This window comes from Molossus molossus, unplaced genomic scaffold, assembly GCF_014108415.1.
Source record: "Molossus molossus isolate mMolMol1 unplaced genomic scaffold, mMolMol1.p scaffold_m16_p_6, whole genome shotgun sequence".
Classification (NCBI taxonomy): Eukaryota; Metazoa; Chordata; class Mammalia; order Chiroptera; family Molossidae; genus Molossus; species Molossus molossus.
In genome coordinates, this window is record NW_023425399.1 from 76,868,180 (window position 1) to 76,891,445 (window position 23,266).

The window sequence follows — 23,266 nt, forward strand, 5'->3', positions numbered from 1 at the left end:
CAAATGGGAAACCTAAGGATACTATTAAGCCTCCATAACCAAATGGTTCTCAAATTCAGTCAAATTTAGCTCTAAAAGTGTATGTCAAAATGTATTCATTCAAATATTTAAACCAGTATGTGCCAGAAGGTGTGCTAGTTGCTAGGAATGCAGAGTTCCTCATGGAATTTACCGTCTGGTTGAATGGCAAGGCCAACAAGAACCAAATAATCATAAACATGAGTACAAAATTTCAAAGACAGGAAATACTATGGTACTACGGTGCATGGAGAACCTGTAACAGCAGATATCTGATCAAGTAAGAAAGTCGACCAGGCTTCCATAAAGATGTCTCTGACCCTTGAGAAGAGATCAGAAGTATATGTGTTCACCAAAAATATAAAGGGAGAGAACTGAAACTTCTCTTGAACTGCTTTATTTTATTTATTTTTAATCCTCACCTGAGGACATTTTTTCATTTCTTGTTCAGATAGACTGGGAGGGAGAGGGAGAGGGAGAGGGAGGGAGAGAAACATCAACGTGAAAGGGACACATTGAGTGGCTGCCACCAGCATGACCCAACCAGGGCCGGGGACAATCTGCAACCGAAGTACGTGCCCTTAGCGGGAACCGAACCCGGGTCTCTCTGGACCACAGGCTGATGCTCTCACCGCTGAGCCAAACTGGCCAGGGCTCTTGAGCTGCTTTAATTCAAACTCTTGTCATCTCCTATCTAGGACACTAACAGCTCAAAGCAATCTCTACTCCTAAAATACTGATACTCTAAATACAATGTGAACTGAGTAGGGACCATGTCTTATATTCTTTGAATTCTTAATTCTCAGTATAATGCAAGCATATTATAAAAATTCTACAATGTTAACTTAAAAAAAAAAAAAGTGAATTTTAAAATACCAACCTTTATCACCCTATATATTTGTGCCTGTTGTCCCCCTCCCACCTATATGCCAAATTCAAATTCTTGTACCACTCCTTGTGTTAAATACCTTCTTGACTTCATCTCATCACTACCTCTCTGCATCCAGACACTCACCCCTGCTCAGTCACAGTACATTTCATGAGGTTTTTGAAAACTACTTTTCTCTACCTTTGCATGTGTTACTTTCTTCCACAAAGAATATTATTCTCCCATGGTTTTTTTGTTGTTGTTAATCCTCACCTGAGGATATTTTCCCACTAACTTCTAGACAGAGTAGAAGGGGGATGGTGGGAGAGAGAGAGAAACATCGATGTGAGAGAAACACATTGATTAGCTGCCTCCTGCATGACCCTGACCGAGGTGGGGAATCGAACCTGCAACCAAAGCATGTGCCCTTGACCAGGAATCGAACCCATGAGTCTTTGGTTTGTGGGCTGACGCGCTAACCGCCAAGCCAAACCAGCCAGGGCTCTTCCCCCATCTGATCTGCTGGGAGAACTTTTTTTTTATCCTCACCCGAGGACATCACCCGAGGACACTTTTTGCATTCATCTTCAGGCAGAGCAAGAGGGAGAGAGGGAGGAAGAGAGAGAGAGAGAGAGAGATACATTGATGTGAGAGAGACACATCGACTGGCCACCACCCACACAACCCCAGACGGGGCCAGGGATAAACTCCAACCGAGGTATGTGCCCTTAGCAGGAACCAAACCTGAGGCTCTCTGGACTGCGAGCCAATGCTCTAACCGCTGAGCAAAACCGGCCAGGGCTGCTGGGAGAACTTTTTACTGACTCTTCAAAACATGCCTCAAATGTCTTTTATTTTATGATCCTTTCTACAACTTTTCAAAGCAGTTAGCTGCCTCTCCTCTGAATTTTTGTAATGTTCTTTATGTATTACTTGGTAGTACTTACTCATTAGCTTGTCCAACAAATACCTATTCAGCATCTCCTTCTTTGTCTAGCACTATTTGTAGGGCTGGGAATACATCCCTTCCCTCATTCAGGAGCTTACGTCATTTTAACTGTGGGAGATCAACAAACAAATGAATCCATTATGTGAAAGGTGTTTTGTTTTGTTTTTAAGGCAAGAAAAAGGGACAGAAAATGGCACAGTGACGGTCTCTCTGAGCAGAAAGATGACGGAAGTGAGTGTGCAGTGTGGATATTTGGGATAAGAGAGTTCCGGGCAGAGGAAATAATGAGAAGCAAAGGCCTGGAGAACGTGCTCGGCGAGTTCGAGAACTAACACTGAGGTCAGAATGACAGGAGAGAGTGAGGAGGACACAGGCGGACTTTGGAAAGGTGGCAGAGGGGGATCACCGAGGACTTTGGCTTTTATTCCAGCCAAGAAGGAAAGCCTTTGGAGGGCTTTGTGCAGAGAGCTGATATGAACTGATTCGTATTTCCAAGGGATCACTCTGAGAGCAGCTGCATGTAAAATGCTGCCGGAAATCAGGGTGCCGGCAGAGACCAGTGAGCGAGCCACCGTAACAATCCAGGTGAGAGGTGAAGGGGCTTGGGGCTGAGTGATAGGAGAATTAGGAGAAGTGGTCAGATTCTGCTATATTTTGAAGACAGATCTGACAGAATTTGCTGAAGGACTGAATTATCCACCACAGTGGATAATTCAAGGGTTCACAGGCTTGGCCGAGCCTCTGGAAAGATAGGTCTTCCACCTGTGACAACAGGGAAGGCTGCAGAAGAGGCCGGCTTGTGAGCAGATATCAAGAGTTCTCTTCTGGACATTTAGAGATCTTACTAGACGTGGAAGTGATTATGCCAAGTAGACAGACATGAGTCTGAGATGCAGGGAAACTGGGGCTGGAGACACAAAATTATGAGTTTACCAGAATACAGACAATATTTAAAAGCACAGGACTAGATGAGGTCATGTCAAGCAAAGTCGCTCAAGCTCTAACGTCCATAAGCATCACCTATGAATCTGGGGGCAGGGGGAAGGCAGATTCTCATTTGCCAGGTCTGCATTTAGGTTCTAAATGGGGCCTTAGGTTCTGCATTTCTGACCAGCTCCCAGGTGATGCCGATGCTGCTGTTCTTAGACCTCACCCTGAGTACAAAGAATCTAGGGAGTAGGTGTGGAAAGAAAAGAGAAGTTGTTCAATGCCTGCACCCTGCGATATCTAGTATCTAAAGGTGGAAGGACCGGCACCAGAAACAGACATAAAATCGAACGAGACCAGAAGCCAAGTAGAGAAAGTGTTTTATGAAGGAGGGCGTAATCAACAACTGTAGGTGTTGGTGAAAGATCAAGAAAGATGAGAAAGGACCAGTCAACTAGGCAACAGAGTAGATTACAACAGTGACCTAGTCGAGAGCAACTGCCGTGGAATGGTGACAACAAACATGGAAATAGAGGGTGTTCAAGTAAGAACAAGAAAGTGATGTAGGATCAAAGGTAGTTTTATAAGACACATCATGTTTTAAAAGGTGAGAAGCTGATGGAGACAAGGAATAACTGACTGCCTGAGGGAGAAAAGGAGCTACACTCATGTCCTCTGTCGGTAGGACCCGGATCCCAGGCACAAATGGAGGGGCTGGCTTCACTTAGGGACATGACATTCATCCACATAGAGCAGAGACGGCAGAATACGTGGGTACACATTCGGGTGTGTGGTGGCTTTGCTCCCAGTGGAAACCTGAGGAGCTGCTCAGTGACATATTGTCCTCCGATGGAGCAGAACGGCTGAGAAGGTATTAGAAATTTTAGGTGAGATAAAGTATAAAATAGGAATTTGTCAAAGAAACTGACTAGAAAAACGTGGTGGGACTGAGCAGCAGCAGGGCACACCGGAAGCTAACAGCCCTGGATTCAAAGCAAGGCCTGCCAGCGTGGCGTGTCTGTGTCCAGCTCACCCAGTCTCCTGCGCACTGTGTGGAAGGGAGGCCGATGCGCTGGAGTCTCGCCAGGGGAGCACAGTGCAGGGCGGGAAAGGCAGGGGAGTGACCACGCAACAGACACTCCTTGCAATCCAAGCCTGGTAAGGGGCATGAGGGACAGTGAACAGATGTAGCAGATGTCATGGTACAGCCAGAGAAATGCTGGGATCAGGGTTTTAGGGAGAGTGGGTCGAAAGACAGGAGTCACAGTCAGTCGGACTGTGAGATGTACGAAACTGAGGCAAACTCGTGGGCCTGATCTGGGGAATGAGCAGGGCAGTGGGCAGGAGGAGCCGATCCCCGTTCTGTCCCCTGGTAACCATCTTTCTGAGTGCTCGCCTCGTCCCCTCACTGACTACCAAACCTCCGGTCAGGGCTGACCTTATTTGCGTTGGTTTCATCATGTGTAACAGCACCTGGCACGGTGGCACTCAGTAACATGTCAGGATCATGAAATCCTCTCACTGCTGAGGACAGTGCAAAATGCACATGACTTTGCAATAAATATTTAATAGAGACAGTAATTTAGTCAATAAAATCATTTTAGAAAAGGATGATGGGCCCAGAATTTCAACCCAAAACCTAAAGGGTAAATTGCCTTCATCAGAGTCTACCTATAACATACACACAATATGAATAATCTGCTGAGTAATTTTTTAAGGCATAAACACAAAATTAGATTAAGAATCCCTGCCACTACCTGGACTTTCTTCAGAATGTTGTAGCATATAATGCATATAGAAGGTGTTTAGTAACAGTCATATTCTGTGACGCTTAACCAGCACTTATCCGGCTGTAGATAGCATCAGCCAATAAGCTGTTCTGTGCTGGGCAACAGAGGAAATACCAAGTTAATTCAAGCTCTCTGCCCTCAAGGAACTTGCAGTGTTGTTGGGGAAATGAAGAAATACACAAAAAGTTATATAACAAGAAAAAGGGCAAGAACAAGGTAATATGGCTAAAAAGGTGGGGGGAAGGGGTCAAGAGAGAAACAAGTGCTGGCAATACAAAGGTGAGTGAAGTCGCCAAGTACTAGGCAGGACCACACTATAGAAAAGACACACAGAAAAGGCCCAGATGAGAAATGTACAGCTGCCCTGGCTGGTTTGGCTCAGCGGTGAGAGCGTCAGCCTGCGGTGCAGAGACCCCCAGGTTCGGTTCCCGCTAAGGGCATGTACCTCAGTTGCAGTTTGTCCCAGGCCCTGGGTTGTGCGGGTGGCAGCCACTCGATGTGACCCTTTCACGTCGATGTCTCTCTCTCTCTCTCTCTCTCTCTCCCTCCCACTCTAGCTGAACAAAAAATGGAAAAATATCCTCGGGTGAGGATAAAAAAAAAAAGAAATGTACAGCTTTTTAAAAAATGAACTGTAGCCCTGGCCGGATTGGCTCAGCGGTTAAAGCGTCGGCCTGCGGTCCTGAGAGACCCGGGTTCGGTTCCCGCTAAGGGCGCGTACCTCGGTTGCAGTTTGTCCCCGGCTCTGGTCAGTCGTGCGGGTGGCAGCCACTCGATGTGTCCCTTTCACATCGATGTTTCTCTCTCTCTCTCTCTCTCTGTTCCTCTCTCTCCCTCCCACTCTACCTGAACAAAAAAAAAAAAAAAAAAAAAAATGGAAAAATGTCCTCGGGTGAGGATTAAAAAAAAAAAAAAACAAAAAAAATAAAAAACGAACTGTAGGAGGAGTGAAAACACTGGGCTTGGGAACGTCAAGAACAGAGTGCACAGGTTCTCATTCAATGGCCAAGATGCGCTGCTGCCTTCTGCCCAACAGCACTGACCACCACGGTCAAGTTCTGCCTCCTCTGCGTGTAAAATGGCAACACAGATTATTACTTTTCTCAGTTATTATCATGTGTATTTATTGGATCCAACTCTGTTGGACTTTGTTGTTGTTATAGTCCCACCTTTCATTTTGAAAGTTTTCATTTAAAACGACACGAGCGCCTACCCACGCAACCGCTGAGAAATGCTAAAAGTGGCTTCAATTTCACGACATAATTCTATTGGCTTTGCCAATCTACACTATTGGATTGTATGCATTATTCACACACATTTTGACCAAAAGCATATTAAGAGGAAAACCTAGCAAGAAAGACTTTCTTGAGCGAGTGATCTCAACATATTTCTAAAAGAGAAAAATGAACAAACAGTAAAAAAAACAATACACTTTGGAGTTGTAATATTGAAAAGGCAGATATTTTCATGAATCTGCTATCTCAGGCCAGTACTAAAGAATAACAGCCATGCCACTATTTAACTGGTAATAAATATTTCTAAATGTTTCAAAAATAATTCCTTAAAACAGCAATTCTCAACCGGTGTGCTGTGGCACACAGGTGTGCTGCAAGAATTTTTAAAACACGCAATACTTGACTAGTCAATCGGGGCTCTGACCTCTTTTCCCTTAGACTGTCAAACAAAAAAAGGACAACAGCCAACACAACGATACCTGTCCAGGGTGAATGAATCAAAATCACACCTATTTATTTTTTGTTAGATCGGCAAAAAATATATATTTTTTGGTGTGCCACAGAATTTTAGTAATTAGTTAATGTGTGCCATGAGATGAAAAAGGTTGAAAAGTGCTGCCTTGGAAGATTACTAGAGATTCATAAAGTCATGTACCTTTCATTTTCTCCCCATTGGCTACTTTTTAATTTTCTCCTGGCTGTGATGTCTCATAGCTCCAACTCTTCTGTAAGTTCCTTGAGAACAAATGTATCGTTCATACTCTCACCCTTCCTCTCCCACCCAGCATCACAAGTGGTGGATGCAGACTGTATGAAATCGGCAAGTACTACGGATTCTCTTGTGCTCTTTATTAAACACCAGTATATTTTCAGGGAGGACAAAAGTATCAGTGACATTTGTTCAACAACCTGCACTGGACAACATTTAGAGAGCAACTGTGTTTCCAGGCTAAATACTCAGGGGGATGAGCAGACATGGTCCCTCCACCATAGAGACAAGCACAATGCAGCGAAAGAGCTGAGGGAGGTGCCCGCGGAGGCAGCACAGAGAAGCGATCCGTCTGCCTGGGGCAGCAGGAAGGACTCCCTAGGAGAGACAAGCTAGAGACTCTCCAGAGCTGTGGTACGAGAGGGGAGCATACTGGAAAGGTGAAACTGAAAGGGGAGAAATCTACTAGCAATATGCAGAAGGAACCTCTTTATTTTTCCCTAAAGTGGTTCCTTCTACATATTTCTACACTTTATTTGCTGACAGAATGAAATCTTTCCACAGAACTAGTCAGTTTCTCATTAGATATTTGTGCTTCAATATGCATGAACGTTTAGCCTTTTTCTCATGAAGTGTTCAGTCACATCAGAAATTTCACGCAACATAACCATTTTACCATTCCGTAAACACACACACACACACACACACACACACACATACACACAATGAAGACAAAATGTGAGGTTTCACTAGATTTACCTCCTTTTAAATCTTTTTACACAATGAAATCACACCACATTGTGAGAAAGAAATCTGTATGCTTTAGGGAATTCTATGCAATCTTTAGGCACTGAGCATACTACGAGAATAATTTTTAAATGATCCAGAAATCCCTTGGGACTGGAGAAGTGATACATGCCACATGCCTGCGTCAAGGTTTGCCTCACCCATGTATTATTAGATTTCCATCGATCCTGATTACCTGAAAGACTTAAAGGGATGTAATAAGGGGAAACAGGAAGTCACATGGATTTTACTTAAATCCAAAAAAGTAAAACTATCCTTTTATTTTAAAAGAAGTAATGCAAGTTGTCAGCAACTTTTAAAAAGATTAAGCATTTTGCCTGGTCAGTGTGGCTCAGTGGTTGAGCATCGACCCATGCACCAAGAGGTCACTGGTTTGATTCCCAGTTAGGACACATGCTCAGGCTGTAGGCCCAATCCTCAGTGGGGGGCAGGTAGGGGATAGCCAATCAATGTTCTCTCTCATCAAAGTTTCTATCTCTCTCTACTTCTCACTTCCTCTCTCTCTAAAATCAATACAGAAAAAAAGAGAGTAAGCATTTAGTGAAAATAATTGACAAATTGACAAATAATTTAAGAGAAGTACCTCTAAAAATCTTTTTTCACATCTTTTAAATATTAAGATAGGTTTGATTTAATCTATTATTCAGATTCAGCAATAAAAAATAAGCTGTAGCCCTGGCCGGTCTGGCTCAGCTATTAGAGCATAGGCCCGTGGACCAGAGTCGTGGGGTTTGATTCCAGTCAAGGGCACGTACCTCAGTTGTGGTTTGGTCTGGCCCTGGTCAGGGTTGTGCAAGAGGCAACCATTGGATGAGTCTCTCTCACTTTGATGTTTCTCTTTCCCCCTCCCTCCTTCCCACTCTATCTGAAGATAAATGGAAAAGTACCCTTGGGTGAGGATTTAAAAAATAAAGTAAACTGTAAATGAAACACCTTTCTTATTCTCCTTTAGCTCTGTACCCAAACGCCAGCTACCACTGCACCCGAGGACTGGGGAAGCTAGTGTGGCATGAGCTCAGTGACGGGAACAGAGGACAAGGTTAGTCTCAGGAGACAGGCAGGGTCTCGATCACATCAAGAGCCTTGAAGAAGTTAAGGAGTCTAAATTTAAGCCACTGAAGAACTCGGGGAGAAAGTGATGATGTGACCGTGTCACTTGGGCGGTATGTACGCAGTGAATTCCGGAGGGCAGGGCTGGAAGCACAGCCGTGAGCTAAGAGACTGGACAAGAGTGGATGCTGCGCAGGTGATGATAACGAGACCTGACCCTCGTCAACTTATTAGTGTTCTGGACGCTGTTTTAAGTACAAATATTTATGAGTTTATTTCTCACACTAACCCTGTAACTTATCTGCAGAAGAAGTGAGGCATGGAGAAGTGAAGTAACTTTCCACAGGGCACAAGAACTGGCAGAGCCCCCATCAGCAGCTTCCAGCCCCAGCACCAACACTTCTAGCCACTGTGCCACGTAATAAACACAGACGGACTCCAGCCACGACTTGAAGGCAAGATGCACAGGCCTCGCTCGGTCTGGGTGTCACGGCTCCGGCACATGAATGTCACAAATCACTCCCAGGTTTCTGGCTTTGGAAGATTTGGAAAGAGGCGCCATTTACCAAAATGAGGCAAACCCTAAAGGAAGAGGATCCGGGATGAAGATCAAGAATTCATTTTTTAATTTACCTAGCTGACAGTTAAGTGCATAAGAGGTCAGATATATAAATTTGGGAACGGTGGCAGTCAGAAATGAGCCCCCCACAAGATGTCGATGTCCTGATTTCTGGAACCTTACATGGTAAAAGGACTCGGCAGATATGACCGAGTTAAAGACCTTGATATGAGCGGTGGGCCACTGTAATTCCTAGCGTCCTTGTAAAAGGGAGGGAAGGCCCCGGTCGGTTTGGCTCAGTGGTTAGAGCACTGGCCCACAGACTGGAGAGTCCGGGGTTCAGTTCCTGCTAAGGATAGGTACCTCAGTTGCAGTTTGTCCCCGGCCCAGGTTGGGGTAGTGCAGGTGGTGACTGGTCGATGTGTCTCTCTCACGTCGATATTTCTCTCTCTCTCTCTCTTCCCCCCTTTTCCCTCCCACTCTGTCTGAAGACAAATGCAAAAAAATGTCCTCGGGTGAAGATTAAAAAAAAGAGGAGGGAAGAATGTCTGAGTCAGAGAGACAGACTAGAAGATGTCACACGGCTGGCCTTGTGGGTGGAGGACAGGGCCTCAGCCAAGGAAGGCAGGTGGTCTCTAGAATCGAGAAGACAGACCCTCCCCTACCCCTCTCAAAGGAACACAGTCCTGCCAACACCTTGACTTTAGGGCTTCTGACTTCCAGGAGGGCAAGAGAATATATCTGCATCTTTTAAGCTATAATATTCATAGTGATCTGCTACAGCAGCAATAGGACACCATTACAGGAACTTTAAGTTTTGGCTCAGCGGTTAGAGCGTCGACCTGCGGTCCAGGGAGACCCGGGTTCGGTTCCCGCTAAGGGCACGTACCTCAGTTGCAGTTTGTCCCCGGCCCTGGTCAGGTCGTGCGGGTGGCAGCCACTCGATGTGTCCCTTTTACGTCGATGTTTCTTTCTCTCTCTCTCTCTCTCTCTCTCTCTCTCTCCCTCCCTCCCTCCCTCCCTCCCACTCTATCTGAACAAAATATCGAAAAATGTCCTCGGGTGAGGATAGAAAAAAAATGAGGTAGTATTGACAGTGTAGTTGGACAAAACAGTAACTGAACAAAACTTCTTGAGTAGGCACAAGGAGATCGGTACCTCAACAAATGAGGAGGTGATGGCTTAAACTAAGGGGGGACATTTCTTCCTTTGTAACAGAAGGGAAGGAGGAAGTAGGAATGGAGGTTCGTGTGTAGAGACTGTAGTCAGAAGATGAAGTCATTCTCAAATGACAGCTTTTATGATCTCAGTGAATTATGGGGCTAGGTCATCAACAGGTCAAGGATTGAACCCAGAGCACCTGATTCTTCATTTTAATGCAGTCCTACACTGTACCAAATGATTCCCAAGATTTGCAGTAACGTAGGAGTGGCCACAGAACGGCTGGCACGCCCCGGGCAGGAAGGAGCGAGTGCATGGCACCTGTCCCTTTCCTTCCTTTCCCACAGCCATGGAGAAACACGCCAATTAATCAGGCACTTGGACCCGCTCTCAGGATCCTTCTCAACACAGGAACCCAAAAGGCAGCAGGCGGTGTAAGCCAATGAACTGACACTTAAGATGGGATCTATCTGCCAACACCGACCAAGGAGTCCAGTTCTTTTTACACCCTTCCCAAATGAGACAGTGTGGAGATGAGTGCTGAAATACGCCTACGAAGCAGAAAGAGGGCAGTGGCTGCCCAATGTCTATCAAGAAGACAATGATTAAGAAAACTGGTCAAGAATGGATCAAAAAGCTGTGGTACATATACACAATGGAATACTATGCAGCGGTAAGAAAGAAAGATCTCTTATCCTTTGAGACGACATGGAGGGACCTGGAAAGTATTATCCTAAGTGAAAGAAGCCAAGCAGAAAAAGACAAATACCACATGATCTCACTTATATACGGAATATAATGAACATAACAGTCTGAGGAATACAGTAGACCCAGACACATGGAAGTAGGGCACAGACTGACATCCCTCAGAAGAGGGGATGGGGGGTGGGGGGGTGGGAAGAGATAAACCACAGAACTTATATGCATGTATGCATGACCAATGGACATGGACAACTAAGCCGGGGACAGGGTGGAGGGGGGGTGGGGTGGGGGGTGCCAATGGGGTAAAAAGGTAAAATATCTGTAACAAATAAATAAATAAATAAATAAATTCATAAAAAAAAAAAAAAAAAAGAAAACTGGTCAAGCCCTGGCCAGTTTGGCTCAGCGGTTAGAGCATCGGCCTGCGGACCAGAGAGTCCCGGGTTCAGTTCCGGCTAAGGGCACGTACCTCGGTTGCAGTTTGTCACTGCCTCGGTTGGGGTTGTGTGGGTTGCAACCAGTCGATGCCTCTCTCTCACATCCATGTTTCTCTCTCTCTCTTCCCCCCTCTCTCCCTCCTGCTCTATCTGAAGGTAAATGCAAAAAGAAAAAAAAAAAACTGGTCAATCATATCATACCATGGACATTTACGCAACCTTTAAAAAGAAGGGGCTAGAGATGTAGTATTGATGGGAAAGATTTCCAAGATATGTTGTTATGGAAAAGCAGACCCAGAACAACTATGCAGCTAAACCCACGTATTTAAAAAACAAACCCGTATGGGACACATGCACAGATCCGTGCGGATCCTCTCAGGAGGTCTGGAAGAGAGTGTGTCAGGCTGTTAGCAAGAATCTCTGAGGAGGAGCACATATTTAAAATAAAGGATGAAGGAAAAATTTCACCGAGTAATGTACACACTTTTATATTGAACTGTTTGAACGAATGTTTTTTAATGAATATTAATTTTTTGTTTTTTTATTTTAAAGGACATAAAAGATGAGCGGCTAAAGTGTCTGGGTTCCTTTATACTCTGACCTCTTTGCATTCAGTCCTACGATCCCACTGGGCACTTTCCTTTCTGGATGCCCCACAGGAGGAACACAGCAGGACCACTACGAGACTGGGCACAGGGCGGATGTGAATAAATGCCCCCACCTCCCTCCATCACATTACGCATCCCCGTTACTCATTCCACTGCTTGCAAATCCTACTTTCCTTTCTTTTACCCAAATGAGTCACTCTTTCCACAAAAACATATCTAAATGGCAGCATTGTAATTTCCATCTTTTCTCTAATTATTCCAAAATCTGGCTAGTAAAATTACTTTTTCCCTTTTTGATTGGGTCACACTTCTAATAATAACATTCCTATTTGTTCTGTTTACATCACATAATGAACCTTCTCCGTCGTTCTCTAACGGCATTTTCCTTGCCCTATATCATCCCATCATTTTAACTTCCTTAAGCTAAACTTCTTTAGTTTTCATTTCTATTACCTCTCACTGTGCATCCTTACATTTCCAATTATAAAATTGATACCATAGCTCTTTATTCACTGAGGTCGCCTAATTCCATGGTCAACTTTTGTGAGACCCAGTAATTATTCATATTCATCTAGGATATAAGCACTTAAAATCCCTCACATAATTCGTTGTTCTCTGCCTCACTGGTCTCCAACCACTGCCCCCTCCATGTTCCTTCCGCACACAACTACCTCGAAATAGTTAACTTCGAAAGGCCAAACGACTCAGCAGCACCCCTCTCACAGGTCACTCTGGCCTGTCCAGGTACATCTCCCATTTTCTGAGTACCTAGTGCAGGCCAGGCACTGTCCTAAACACTAAACATGTGCCTGCAATCAATCCTGATTCAACATGTTGAAATGGATACTATAAATACCATCATTATCCCCATTTTAAGTATGTGTAAACCGAGAAACAGAGGTCAGGGAATTTGCTGAAGGTCAAACAGCTGGCTACTGTCTGAGGCAGGGTTCCCAGTATGCTACCCTGGGCTTTGGCATGTATTTCCAAGGCAAAGTTAAGCCCTTCTCTGCTCCAGCTATACCATGGTGCCACCTCCACTTCGGCACTTGGCATACTGTACTGTTACCAACTGTTACTGTTCTGTATCTTCTTCTCCAAGACAGTGGTTCTCAACCTTCCTCATGCCATGACCCTTTAATACAGTTCCTCATGTTGTGGTGACCCCCAACCACAAAATTATTTTCCGTGCTGCTTCACAACGGTAATTTTGCTACTGTTATGTCTTAGGTGCCCCCTGTGAAAGAGTCGTTCGACCCCCAGTCTAAGAATACAGAATAAGTACTCTTTGAGTCTAAGAATACAGAGTAAGTACTCTTTGAGTACAGAATATGTGCATCTCCCTATCCTTAAACATGTACTAGCACCTGGAACTAGGAGGTATTTAATGGTCACTAAATAAGGAAATACTGAATTCATGCAGTTTAATGGCATTTCATCCCCAGCACAGCCTATGCTGTCCACACCGGCGAGCTCAATAGTGACTTTCATTCTACACCTTCAGGCTCGTCTTAATAAGCAACATAAAACACAGGTAGTTAGAGCTGCAGTGATGCCTTCTCTGTGCAATCCAGGAAACTCAAGGTGACATCCACTCTGGGATGACATGCAGGTTGGAGACCTGAAATCACCAACAACCCAGACGGCAGGTTTCTGAATTACCTGACAGCGCATCATAGAACTCGTCCTCACTAAGGATGCTGAGAGGCGGTGAGCCTGCCACCAGAGACTGCTCTAATTCATGATGTTCAGTGGCTAGAGTCTCCAGCGCTTCTGACAAAATTTTGTTTTTTTCTTGCTCCTGTTCCAATTTAAAGTTTCTCACCTGGAAGAAAACAGATGTACAAAAAAGACTTCAGAGACCAGAGACGGACCTATTCAGAAGAATGTGAAAATTACTTGCTGTTGATGCAGTTCAATCACAATATCAGAAATGAAAACAGTCATGTTATATACACATGGATGAAGGACCACAATTACTAAGCTAATTCTGTCCTTCCCGGGGGCCTTTTCTCACCAAGCTCTAGCTAAGAAACACAGATGAAGAACCAGCAAACAAATCCAGCTCGAATGATCAGGATCCTAGTATATGAACATTAGCCAATTTAGAAAAAATAAAACGCTTTAAAAAACACAGAATCTCTCAACAGAAATCATGAAATTAAGAAGCCACTTTTTGAAAAAATATTGAAACCATCAGCAAGTTTTTGAACAAAACAAAGAATTAAAACCCTTCCGAGGATTAAAATGTGTACCACTTCAAAGCATAAGGTATAATCCTCCAGTTTACCCCCATAATAGCTGGCATATAAAGTGAAGGGAAATAAGTTGCCAGGTAATAAAAATTTGTCATTTAAAAATTCCATATTCTGGTTTTGATTTTCTATTTTACCTTGAATTTAGCACACTTAAAAAATAAATAAATTATAAAAAAGGCAAGGCCTGCTTTCATTTTCCATCTCTTAAAGATAAAATTTATTCTTCCCATCCGTTTCAAGAGCATTGAATCTTTGCAATTAACTACAACCTTCCAAATGTAAGTAATGAATCCTCATAGAAAATAGCAGGGACTGGAGTGCACAGGGACAGTTTATGTATTTCTACATCAGAACTCCTAAGATCACAACTATTCCATAACCTCCATCCATTTCCAGAGTCCACCTGTCACTCCAGACAGAAGCCAGTAAGGACGGGATTTACCGTTCCCCACTGTGTCATCTCAGAGGTCTCCTGTTTCTTAGTCCCCTCACCTATAAAATAAGGATTCTACTATCATCTAATAATCTAATCAGTAGTCGTCAACTCAGTGGCCTTCAAACTTTTTTTTTTAACTTTAGCAGCAGAACTGTTTTCTCAATCATAATCCCACCTATAAAGCAGATGTTCTAGAAAGCAGAACTGTGCTGGGTAGCACTGGAGCCCCACCTTCCTCCCTGAGATCCCCTCCAGGCCCAAAGTCAGGGGGGCTGTGCCAATAATTTGAAAAGCACTGAATGAGATGACCTCCAAAACCTCCTCCAGGTTAAAAGTTCATTCTCTGGGTCTTGGGAACTAAAGAATTCTCTGAATTACTCACTCTCTCTGCTGAATCTCACCCTTTCACTTCCGGATATTCCCTCTCATGAGCTCCCCCCCTCTGACCCCCAAGGGTCCGTGATATCCTCTGTTCTGACTCCAGAGCTCTTTGTGGCCCTGAGTCTCTGAGAGCCACACCTTAGGCACAACACTCCCAGAGTCCTCGAAATAATTTACAATACAGCTTTACTAAAGTGTTAAATTCATAACAGACATGAGGTTAAACCTTTATTATCTTGGGAACCATTCCAGTTCTCAGGTACCTTAGTGTTTATCATTTTAGCAATGAGATTATTATTAGAAAAAACAGCAATACATGATAAGAAATAATGAGCAGAGAAGACATGCAAAACTTGAAAAAAAATTTAATACTTATATAATTATAATTTTTAAGAAATTGCGAAAGACAGGTCCTGGCTGGTGTGGTTCAGTTGGTTGGGCGTCATCCTGTGCAACAAAAGGTCACCAGTTTGATTCCCAGGCAGGGCACATGCCCAGGTTGCAGGCTTGATCCCCAGAGCTGAGGGGGGGGGGGGGGGGAGGCATGCAGGAGGCCGCCAACAAATGTTTTGATCTCACATTGATGTTTCTCTCTCCCTCTCCTTTCCTCTCTCTAAAAATCAACAAAAAAATATTTTAAAAAGAAAAAAAGAAATTGCAAAAGACTTTCAAATATTCCTATAATCTAATTTTTATCTCTGAGGCATAAATACTTTTGCTCTGGCAAGAGTCAACTTTAAAAAAAAAACAGCTGTCCTTCCTCCATTGATGGGTTATACAATTTGAGTATCTATATATTTTTTAAAAACTACAAAATTGAGCACAATGTACAAAACAATCCTTTCTTTCAAAGGAAAAGAATTATGCCCAGCCAGTGTGGCTCAGTGGCTGAGCATCAACCCATGCACCAAGAGGTTGCCAGTTTGATTCCTGGTCAGGGCACATGCCCAGGTTGTAGACCAAATCTCCAGAGGGGGGCATGCGGGAGGCAGCCAATCAATGTTCTCTCTCATCGGTGTTTCTATCTCTCTCTCCCTCTCCCTCTCCCTTCCTCTCTCTCTAAAAATAAAGAAAGAAAAACAATTAAAATTTAAAAAAAGAAAGGAAGGAAAAGAGCTACCAGCACTGCTATATTTGCAGATTCCACCACCACCACCGCAGGAAGAGCCAAACTACCTCTGCCCACCCGCTCCCAGTAGCTTTCTCTTTTTAGCTTTTCAAATTCCAAAATGCAAATGTGCTGTTGCAACTATCTTTCTTTCTTTTTTTTAAATCCTCATCAAAGGGTATTTTTCTATTTATCTTCTGACAGAGTGAGAGGGAGAGAGAGGGAGGGGCAGAAACATCAACATGAGAGGGACACATCCACTGGGTGCCTCCTGCAGGACGCGACCAGGGCCCTGAGACCAGGGCCAGGAGAAACCGCAAGGGAGGTCCGTGCCCTTGGCCGGAATCAAACCTGCGACTCGCTGGTCCACGGGCCAATGCTCTACCGTTGAGCCAAACCGGCCAGGGCAACTACTTTTCAGTGTAAGAACCAACTAAATTACCCCTTCCAGTTAACAAATACATACATTTTAATACCTGAATTCATCTAGCAGATTTCAGAAAAATGGCAAAATAAATGACTGAGGCCTAAAATTATCACGTTCCCTCAACAAAATCTTTTCCAAAATCCAATTTATCCTTTATCCACCTAAAATAAGCATCGCCTCATCTCTGCCACCTCAACATCTGTGCCCACTTGTCCTCGGAGTGAAGGGGTGGGGAGCAGCGTGGGGAGCAGAGGCTCTAAGCCCCTCGAGGTCTCCCCTTGCTTTCACGCTGTCAGGTGATGTGAGGCGCTTACATTCATGTCAAGCATAGCAGGACCTTCTGCCCTACAGACACCTTCCTCTAAACGACCCACAGAATGGCAGCTTCCCCCATCACGTGCACTGATGCGTCTGAGAGAGCACGTGTCCACAGCACAGGGCCTGCACCAGTCAAGAGGTCTTTACTGCCTTGGAGAAGCATCTAGAAACAAACATTCCTGCCACTGACCCCGCGTAGTCCGTCAGAAAGCCCACTGGAACAATGTGCGTACCATCTCCCAGGCACCCGGAGGAGACCCTGCATTTAAAAACTGGTGTAGAACTCCTGATAAGAATCATTCAGGGCGCCGTTCATCAAGTCTTCCTCACTGTTTCCAAATTCATACTCGCTAGCTCAGAACTATGCTGGAACAGAAACAGCACCTTTTGTGCAATCCCTCTTCACAATTCTGGGCACAGGGCTTCACCTACATTGTGTATCAATATATACATACTACTGATGCTTTTTAAAATTCTCAAACTAAAATAATTACCCTAGTTATTAAAAAAATAAAGAACTTCCTTTACAAAATTAGTGGAGCCCAACATGTGTGTTCAGAATTACATTAGAACATTTCTAGAATATTGTTGACATTTTATTTTCAAATTCACATATAGAGTTTACAGCCTTTCCCACAACAAAAACGAACATATAATCAAGTGAACATGAAAGTCAAATCTTTTATTAGGACAAATTTAAGGACTGAACACCACACACTTAATAATAAACATACACATTGCTCCATGTCTGTAGATCCTTAAGACTAGTGCAAACTCAAGCCTTCCCAGTAGTCTAGCCAAACCACTTCAACAGGGAAATCCCTCGTCTTACTCCACTTCATGCTGGCAGGTGAAATTCACAACCGATCCTTCCCTAGTGCTCCTCATGCCGACAGCGAGTGGGTGCCAGCAAGAGAATTCAGAGCTATAAAAAGTCGTGTGCCCGCCGTGCCCGCCAGCATACACACATTTTATCTACTCTCTGATTCTACAAAGTACCCTGTTCTTTACCTATGTTTCAGAGAGGTGAAATCAGGCAGAGATAATAATTAAATCTGGCAAATATATACCACTGACTGGGGAGTAAGTGATTAGGATTCACGGAACACTGTGTCCATGTATCCAATTACAGGATAGGCGAAATTCTGGCCTTGATGGTCAGTCTGGTGAAGGTCTCAACTGCCCACACTCTGGTCAGTTCAACAGCATTAGCCTTACTCATTTCTTCTTTGTATATATGGCTATAATAACAAAGAATGTTTTAGCTTAAGACTGAAACACTAGAACTTGAATTTAAAACATCAAATTTTGCCCAGCCAGTGTGGCTCAGTGGGGATTAAGCATCGTCCCATGGACTGAGAGGTCCTGGTTTGATTCCCGGTCAGGGCACATGCCCAGGTTGGGGCTCCATTCCCAGTAGGTGGTGTGCAAGAGGCAGCTGATCCATGTTTTTCTCTCACATGGATGTTCTCTCTCTCTTAAAAAAAAATAAGAACATTTTTTTAAATCTAACTTTACCTTTCAGATAAGGAATTACATTGACACTTACTCCTGTGGTTATATGACCAACAATATTCTGACTTGAAAACTTCTTTAAAGATATATGCTTTCAGCCCAGCTAGTGTGGCTCAGTGACTGAGCATTGACCCATGCATGCATCAAGAGGTCACCGGCTCGATTCCTGGTCAGGGCGCATGCCCAGGCTGTGGGCCCGATCCCCAGTTGGGGGCATGCAGGAGGTGGCCAATCGATGTTTCTAACTCTCTCTCCCTCTCTCTTCCTTTCTCTAAAATAAAATTTAAAAAAAATGATATGTGCTTTCAGTGCCACACGGCTGTTAAAAAAGGTGGGTCTGCCCTGGACAATCTGGCTCAGCGGTTAAAGCGTCAGCCTGAGGATCGAAGGGTCAAGGGTTTGATTCTCAGTCAAGGGCTTGATTCCTAGTCAAGGGCATGTACCTGGGTTGCAGGTTCTTTGATCCTGAACTCTGTCAGGGTCATGTGGGAGGCAACCAATCGATGTGTCTCTCTCACATTGATGTTTCTCTCTCTCCCTCCCTCCCTCTTTCCCTTCCATTCTATCTAAAAGTCAATGGAAAAATATCCTCGGGTGAGAACAACAACAATAAAAAAAAAAAAGTGGGTCTAGTCACTTACAGTCAGTAAGAGATCTGCTCACAGAAGACTATGAGCCTGTTCTGGTGGGGGAGGGGAGGGGGCTCTCATGTGGATGCACAGCCAGGCTGCAATCACCCAAAGCCAAGCTGAACCCCACACTCACTGCCAGGGTGCAGGAAAACTAAAATTTTACCTCCTGACTGAGGCATGACAGCGTATGGAGATATATCCTCATGAGCATATAGTGAACACTTGATTTGTTTTATAAATTTACAAAACATCTTTACACACATTGAATTTCAGGGTTTTTGTGAACTCGAAAGCCCTTCTAAGCCATCTCACCACTGCCTTTTCAAATGTAACACAATGTCCGTATGTTCTTGAAGCCTTCTTTTCGGTCCTTCCTACACTAAAAGATACTTATTTAAAAGTGAATATGCCCCAGTAACCAAGCAGATGTATTTGTCTCCTAGGAGGAGGAGGGGGAAGGTGTGCACAGAGCTTGCGGACCGCTGTAAGAACTCTGGTTTGATGCTGAGCGAGACGGGGAGCCACCAAGGATTTTGAGCAGACGAGTAATATTATTTGATTTACATTTTAATATCTCTCTGGCTGATATGTTGAAGAAGATACCTAGGGGAAAGGTCAGGAGTAGAATGAAAAAGTTCCCTTAAGCCCTGGCCGGTCTGGCTCAGTGTTTAGAGTGCTGGCCCTCAGACCACAGGACTGTGGGTTCGATTCCCAGTCAAGGACATGTGCCTTGATTGCAGGTTCGATCACTGGCCCCAGTTGGGGTCATGTGGGAGGCAACCAATCAATGTGGCTCTCTCACATAGATGTTTCTCTCTCCCTCTCTCCCACATTATTTAAAAAAAAAAAAAAAAAAAAAAAATCCCTTAAGAGGATCCTGCAACAATCCACATAAATCCAGGTAAGAGACAGGTAACAGCAATGGAGATGTTGAGAAGCAGTCAGAGTCTGCATTTATTTTGAAGGCAGGCCCAAATGATTTGCTGACAGACTGACTATGGGATGTGAGAGAAAAGAAGAATCAAGGATGACTCCATGGTTTTGGCCTGAGCCACTGAAGACAGTCATCATTCATTACCTAACATGGTGAAGACTGCAGGAGGCACAGGGACAGCCAGGAAGAGTTTCATAAACAGTAAGTGTGAGATACTATCAGACATCCAAGTGTAGATGTCAGGTTGGCAAACAGACGTTCAGGGAAGAGGTCCAGGCTAGAAGTGTAACTCTAGGAGTCGTCTGCAAATAGATTATACCTTGAGCCATAGACTAGATAGAATCGCTAAGGGGACAGTGAGATAAAAATAGGAAGAAATCCAAGGGCTGAGATTTCCTTCTGATAGGAGAAAATGAGAAAGAACCAGCAAAGGAAACACAAAAAAGAGGACGGAGAGGTAGTAAGAAAACCAGAAATGTGTGGTTTCTGGAAAGGCTAAAGGAAGTATTTCAAGGAATTTCAAGGAGAAAAAGTGATTAATAAGTCAAACACTAATGACAGATCAAATAATATGAGAACCAAGAAAAGACCTCTGGATTTGGTGAGGAGGTGGTCAATGGTGACTTGACAACAGCAGTTTCAGTGGAGTGTTGAGCGGATGTTAAAGGCTAAGGTCCGACTGGAGTGGGTCAAGAAAATAACAGAAGGGCCCTGGCCGGTTTGCTCAATGGTTAGAGCATTGGCCTGCGGTCCAGAGAGACCCGGGTTCAGTTCCCACTAAGGGCATGTACCACGGTTGCAGTTTGTCCCCGGCCCTGGTTGGGTTGTGTGGGTGGCAGCCACTCGATGTGTCCCTTTCACGCCGCTGTTTCTCTCTTTCTTCCTCTCTCTCTCCCTCCTACTCCATCTGAGCAAAAAAATAAATAAAAATAAAAATAAGAGAAGGAAACTTGGAGTATATAACCTATTTTTAAGAAGTTTTGTTAAAAAGAGAAGAAGGTTGACGTGACTGGGGAAGGGGCTGTGGGGCCCTCAGGCTTCATGAAGGAAGATGACCAAGCATGTTTCTACACTGATGGGAAAGACTCCACAGAGAGAGGGAAATTAATGATGCAGGAGTGAGGGAGAGAACTGCTGAAATGCTCTTGAGATCTAATCCACAAGTGTACAGTTAGCCTGTGGTAAGGGCACAAAGAGCACATCCTTAGTTGCGGGGGGAAAGGAAGCGTTGTGTGCAGATTCGGATGTGTAGTGGTTTTCTTTCCGGTGCTCCTTTTGCCTCAGTGATATAAGAGACATGGAGACTAGGAAACAAAGAGGTCGCCAACAGGCAGGTCCCTGCATGGGATGTAGTAAGACACCTCTCATCTCCTAACATTAAACATTATACAGGACATAAAAAGTTTGCCCTGAGATTAAAAAAGAGATCATTTCCAAGGCCCTTCAAGGCCTCACTTACACTAATGTCATCCACTCAAAACAGGGCATCTACTCAAGCATTAGTTGACTGTGACTGGCTCCTGACACCATTAAAAAAAGTCTCCCTTTTTTATCTTTATTGTTGAGACTATTACAGACTCTCCCCACCCCCGCTTATTCCCCCCACTGTTCCTCTCCACTGGATTCCCACCCCACCCCAGGCCTTCAGCACCCTCATGTCTGTGTCCATGGGCAATGCATATATGCATACAAGTTCTTTGGTTTATCTCTTCCTGGCCCCCACCCCCGCCCCTTCCCTCTGAGATTACTCAGTCTGTTCCATGTTCTCATGCCTCTAGATCGTTTTACTCATGAGTTTATTTTGCTCCTTTTTTTAATTGCCATTGCCAATTTCCTCTATCTGGTTCAGGCCAAGCGAAAAAGAAATCCTACTGGGAAATACCCATGCACCTCTCTGCCCTTAGGCTCTGCCTTAGGAAGGATGAGGGCTTATATCTGACGGTTGGTTGACTGACATACTCTAAGTAAAAGCACCTCCAGGGAGCTTGCTAAACCGAAATTTCTGCTAGTAATCCGTTAATTACTTCCAAGCTTATCTTCAGAAATTTAAATAAAGTAAGAATTTGGAGGATAACTGGATACTCCTGGACCTAGGACAAAGCCCAATAAACAGGCACTTAAGAAACATTTGGTAAATAAATGGGGGGTTTTAAAAGGTGACCATGATACTTGGAAGAATCAATATAAACCCCAAACAGCTTATTTCTGTCAGCTGGATTTTAAAATAACCTCATAAAAATAAAATCAGTTGAAGAGGAGTACTAGATAAAACAATATAATAAATAAGTTTAGGTTCCACATTTTTTTAAAAAAAACAACAACTGGAAAAGATAATTATGTCTTTTGAAAAAGAAGTACTGTTCACTTCCACAGCATGCTGCCAACAGTGGATTCAATGCACATCTACCCGCTGCCTTGCTGAGTGGTTCTGTCCTTTAGAATAATTTGGTACAAGTGAGACCTCATAAAAGTTTTCTCTTTCGATTGCAAAGCTGAATCACCTGACACTGATCAGAACACACAAAGAATGTCTACAATAAATTAAAATTTCCATAACTATGTACATTTACATTCCAGAAACAGCACTTACAGGATTATATTCCTATAAGCACTATGCACTTCAATCTATAATTTCCAATGTATAGGATTCTAGATTATAGTATAATGTATTCAAAGTTTCAAAAGGTAAATGATACAAGAGAATGTTCAACTGCCATGTCACGGTATATACTGAACACTGCCAGCAACTTTCAATGTAAAGTAATAAATCAATCGGGGCTACATAAGAGTGGTAATATTCTACACAAACTTGTTTAATGAAGACTCTGAAATTCTCCAAAGTCTATTTTTATCAATTCTCCTTAACTCTCCACTGAACATTCATCCGTGCCTGCACGCCCCGCGGCCAGGGATGGCGCTGGAGCGCGCACAAAGGTATGCACTGAAGTAAAACTGTTAAATGAATGAACATCGAGGTGTGGGGGGACAGGAGAGGCGGAAGGGGCGAAGACACAACGCAAGATAACTTTTTAAAAATAAGGTCTCTTTAACCAGTATTAGTAAGTATTTCAGTTTACCAAAAAAAGTAGTAATTTAAGTGCAGGACCCTGAGCAAAAATGTCTTTAAAAATCTCATTATTCTTAACTTCAATATGAGAATTTATTTGGCAAACAAAGGACTTAACTTTATGAGTATTATTATTAAAAAAATGGTTCTGTGTACACAGGGCTATTTCTGTATCTACTACTAATAAAGTATACGCATAGCATTTTATAGTTTAAAAGGCACTTTTACATACTGTTAGGTCATTAAATCCTCCTAGCAGCCGTATGAGGAATGTATATATGTATAAACTGAATATCATGAGGTTTGTTACTTGCCAAAGGTTAGTAGACAAATAAGAACTGAAATCAAGATCTTTTAACTCCAGCCCAGT

General features: G+C 43.7%; 1 protein-coding gene across 3 annotated transcripts in view; it reads right to left on the reverse strand.

Moving 5' to 3' along the window:
- Nucleotides 1-23,266, reverse strand: part of OSBPL1A (oxysterol binding protein like 1A) — a 250,172-nt gene that overhangs the window by 75,483 nt on the left and 151,423 nt on the right. For all 3 annotated transcript variants that reach the window (XM_036244358.1, XM_036244357.1, XM_036244356.1), the window contains one exon: nt 13,483-13,645. Coding sequence is in view for 2 of the 3 variants with exons in the window: in XM_036244357.1 (XP_036100250.1) it covers nt 13,483-13,645 (163 nt within the window). In the remaining variant the exon portion in view is untranslated. The remainder of the gene's footprint in view (nt 1-13,482; nt 13,646-23,266) is intronic.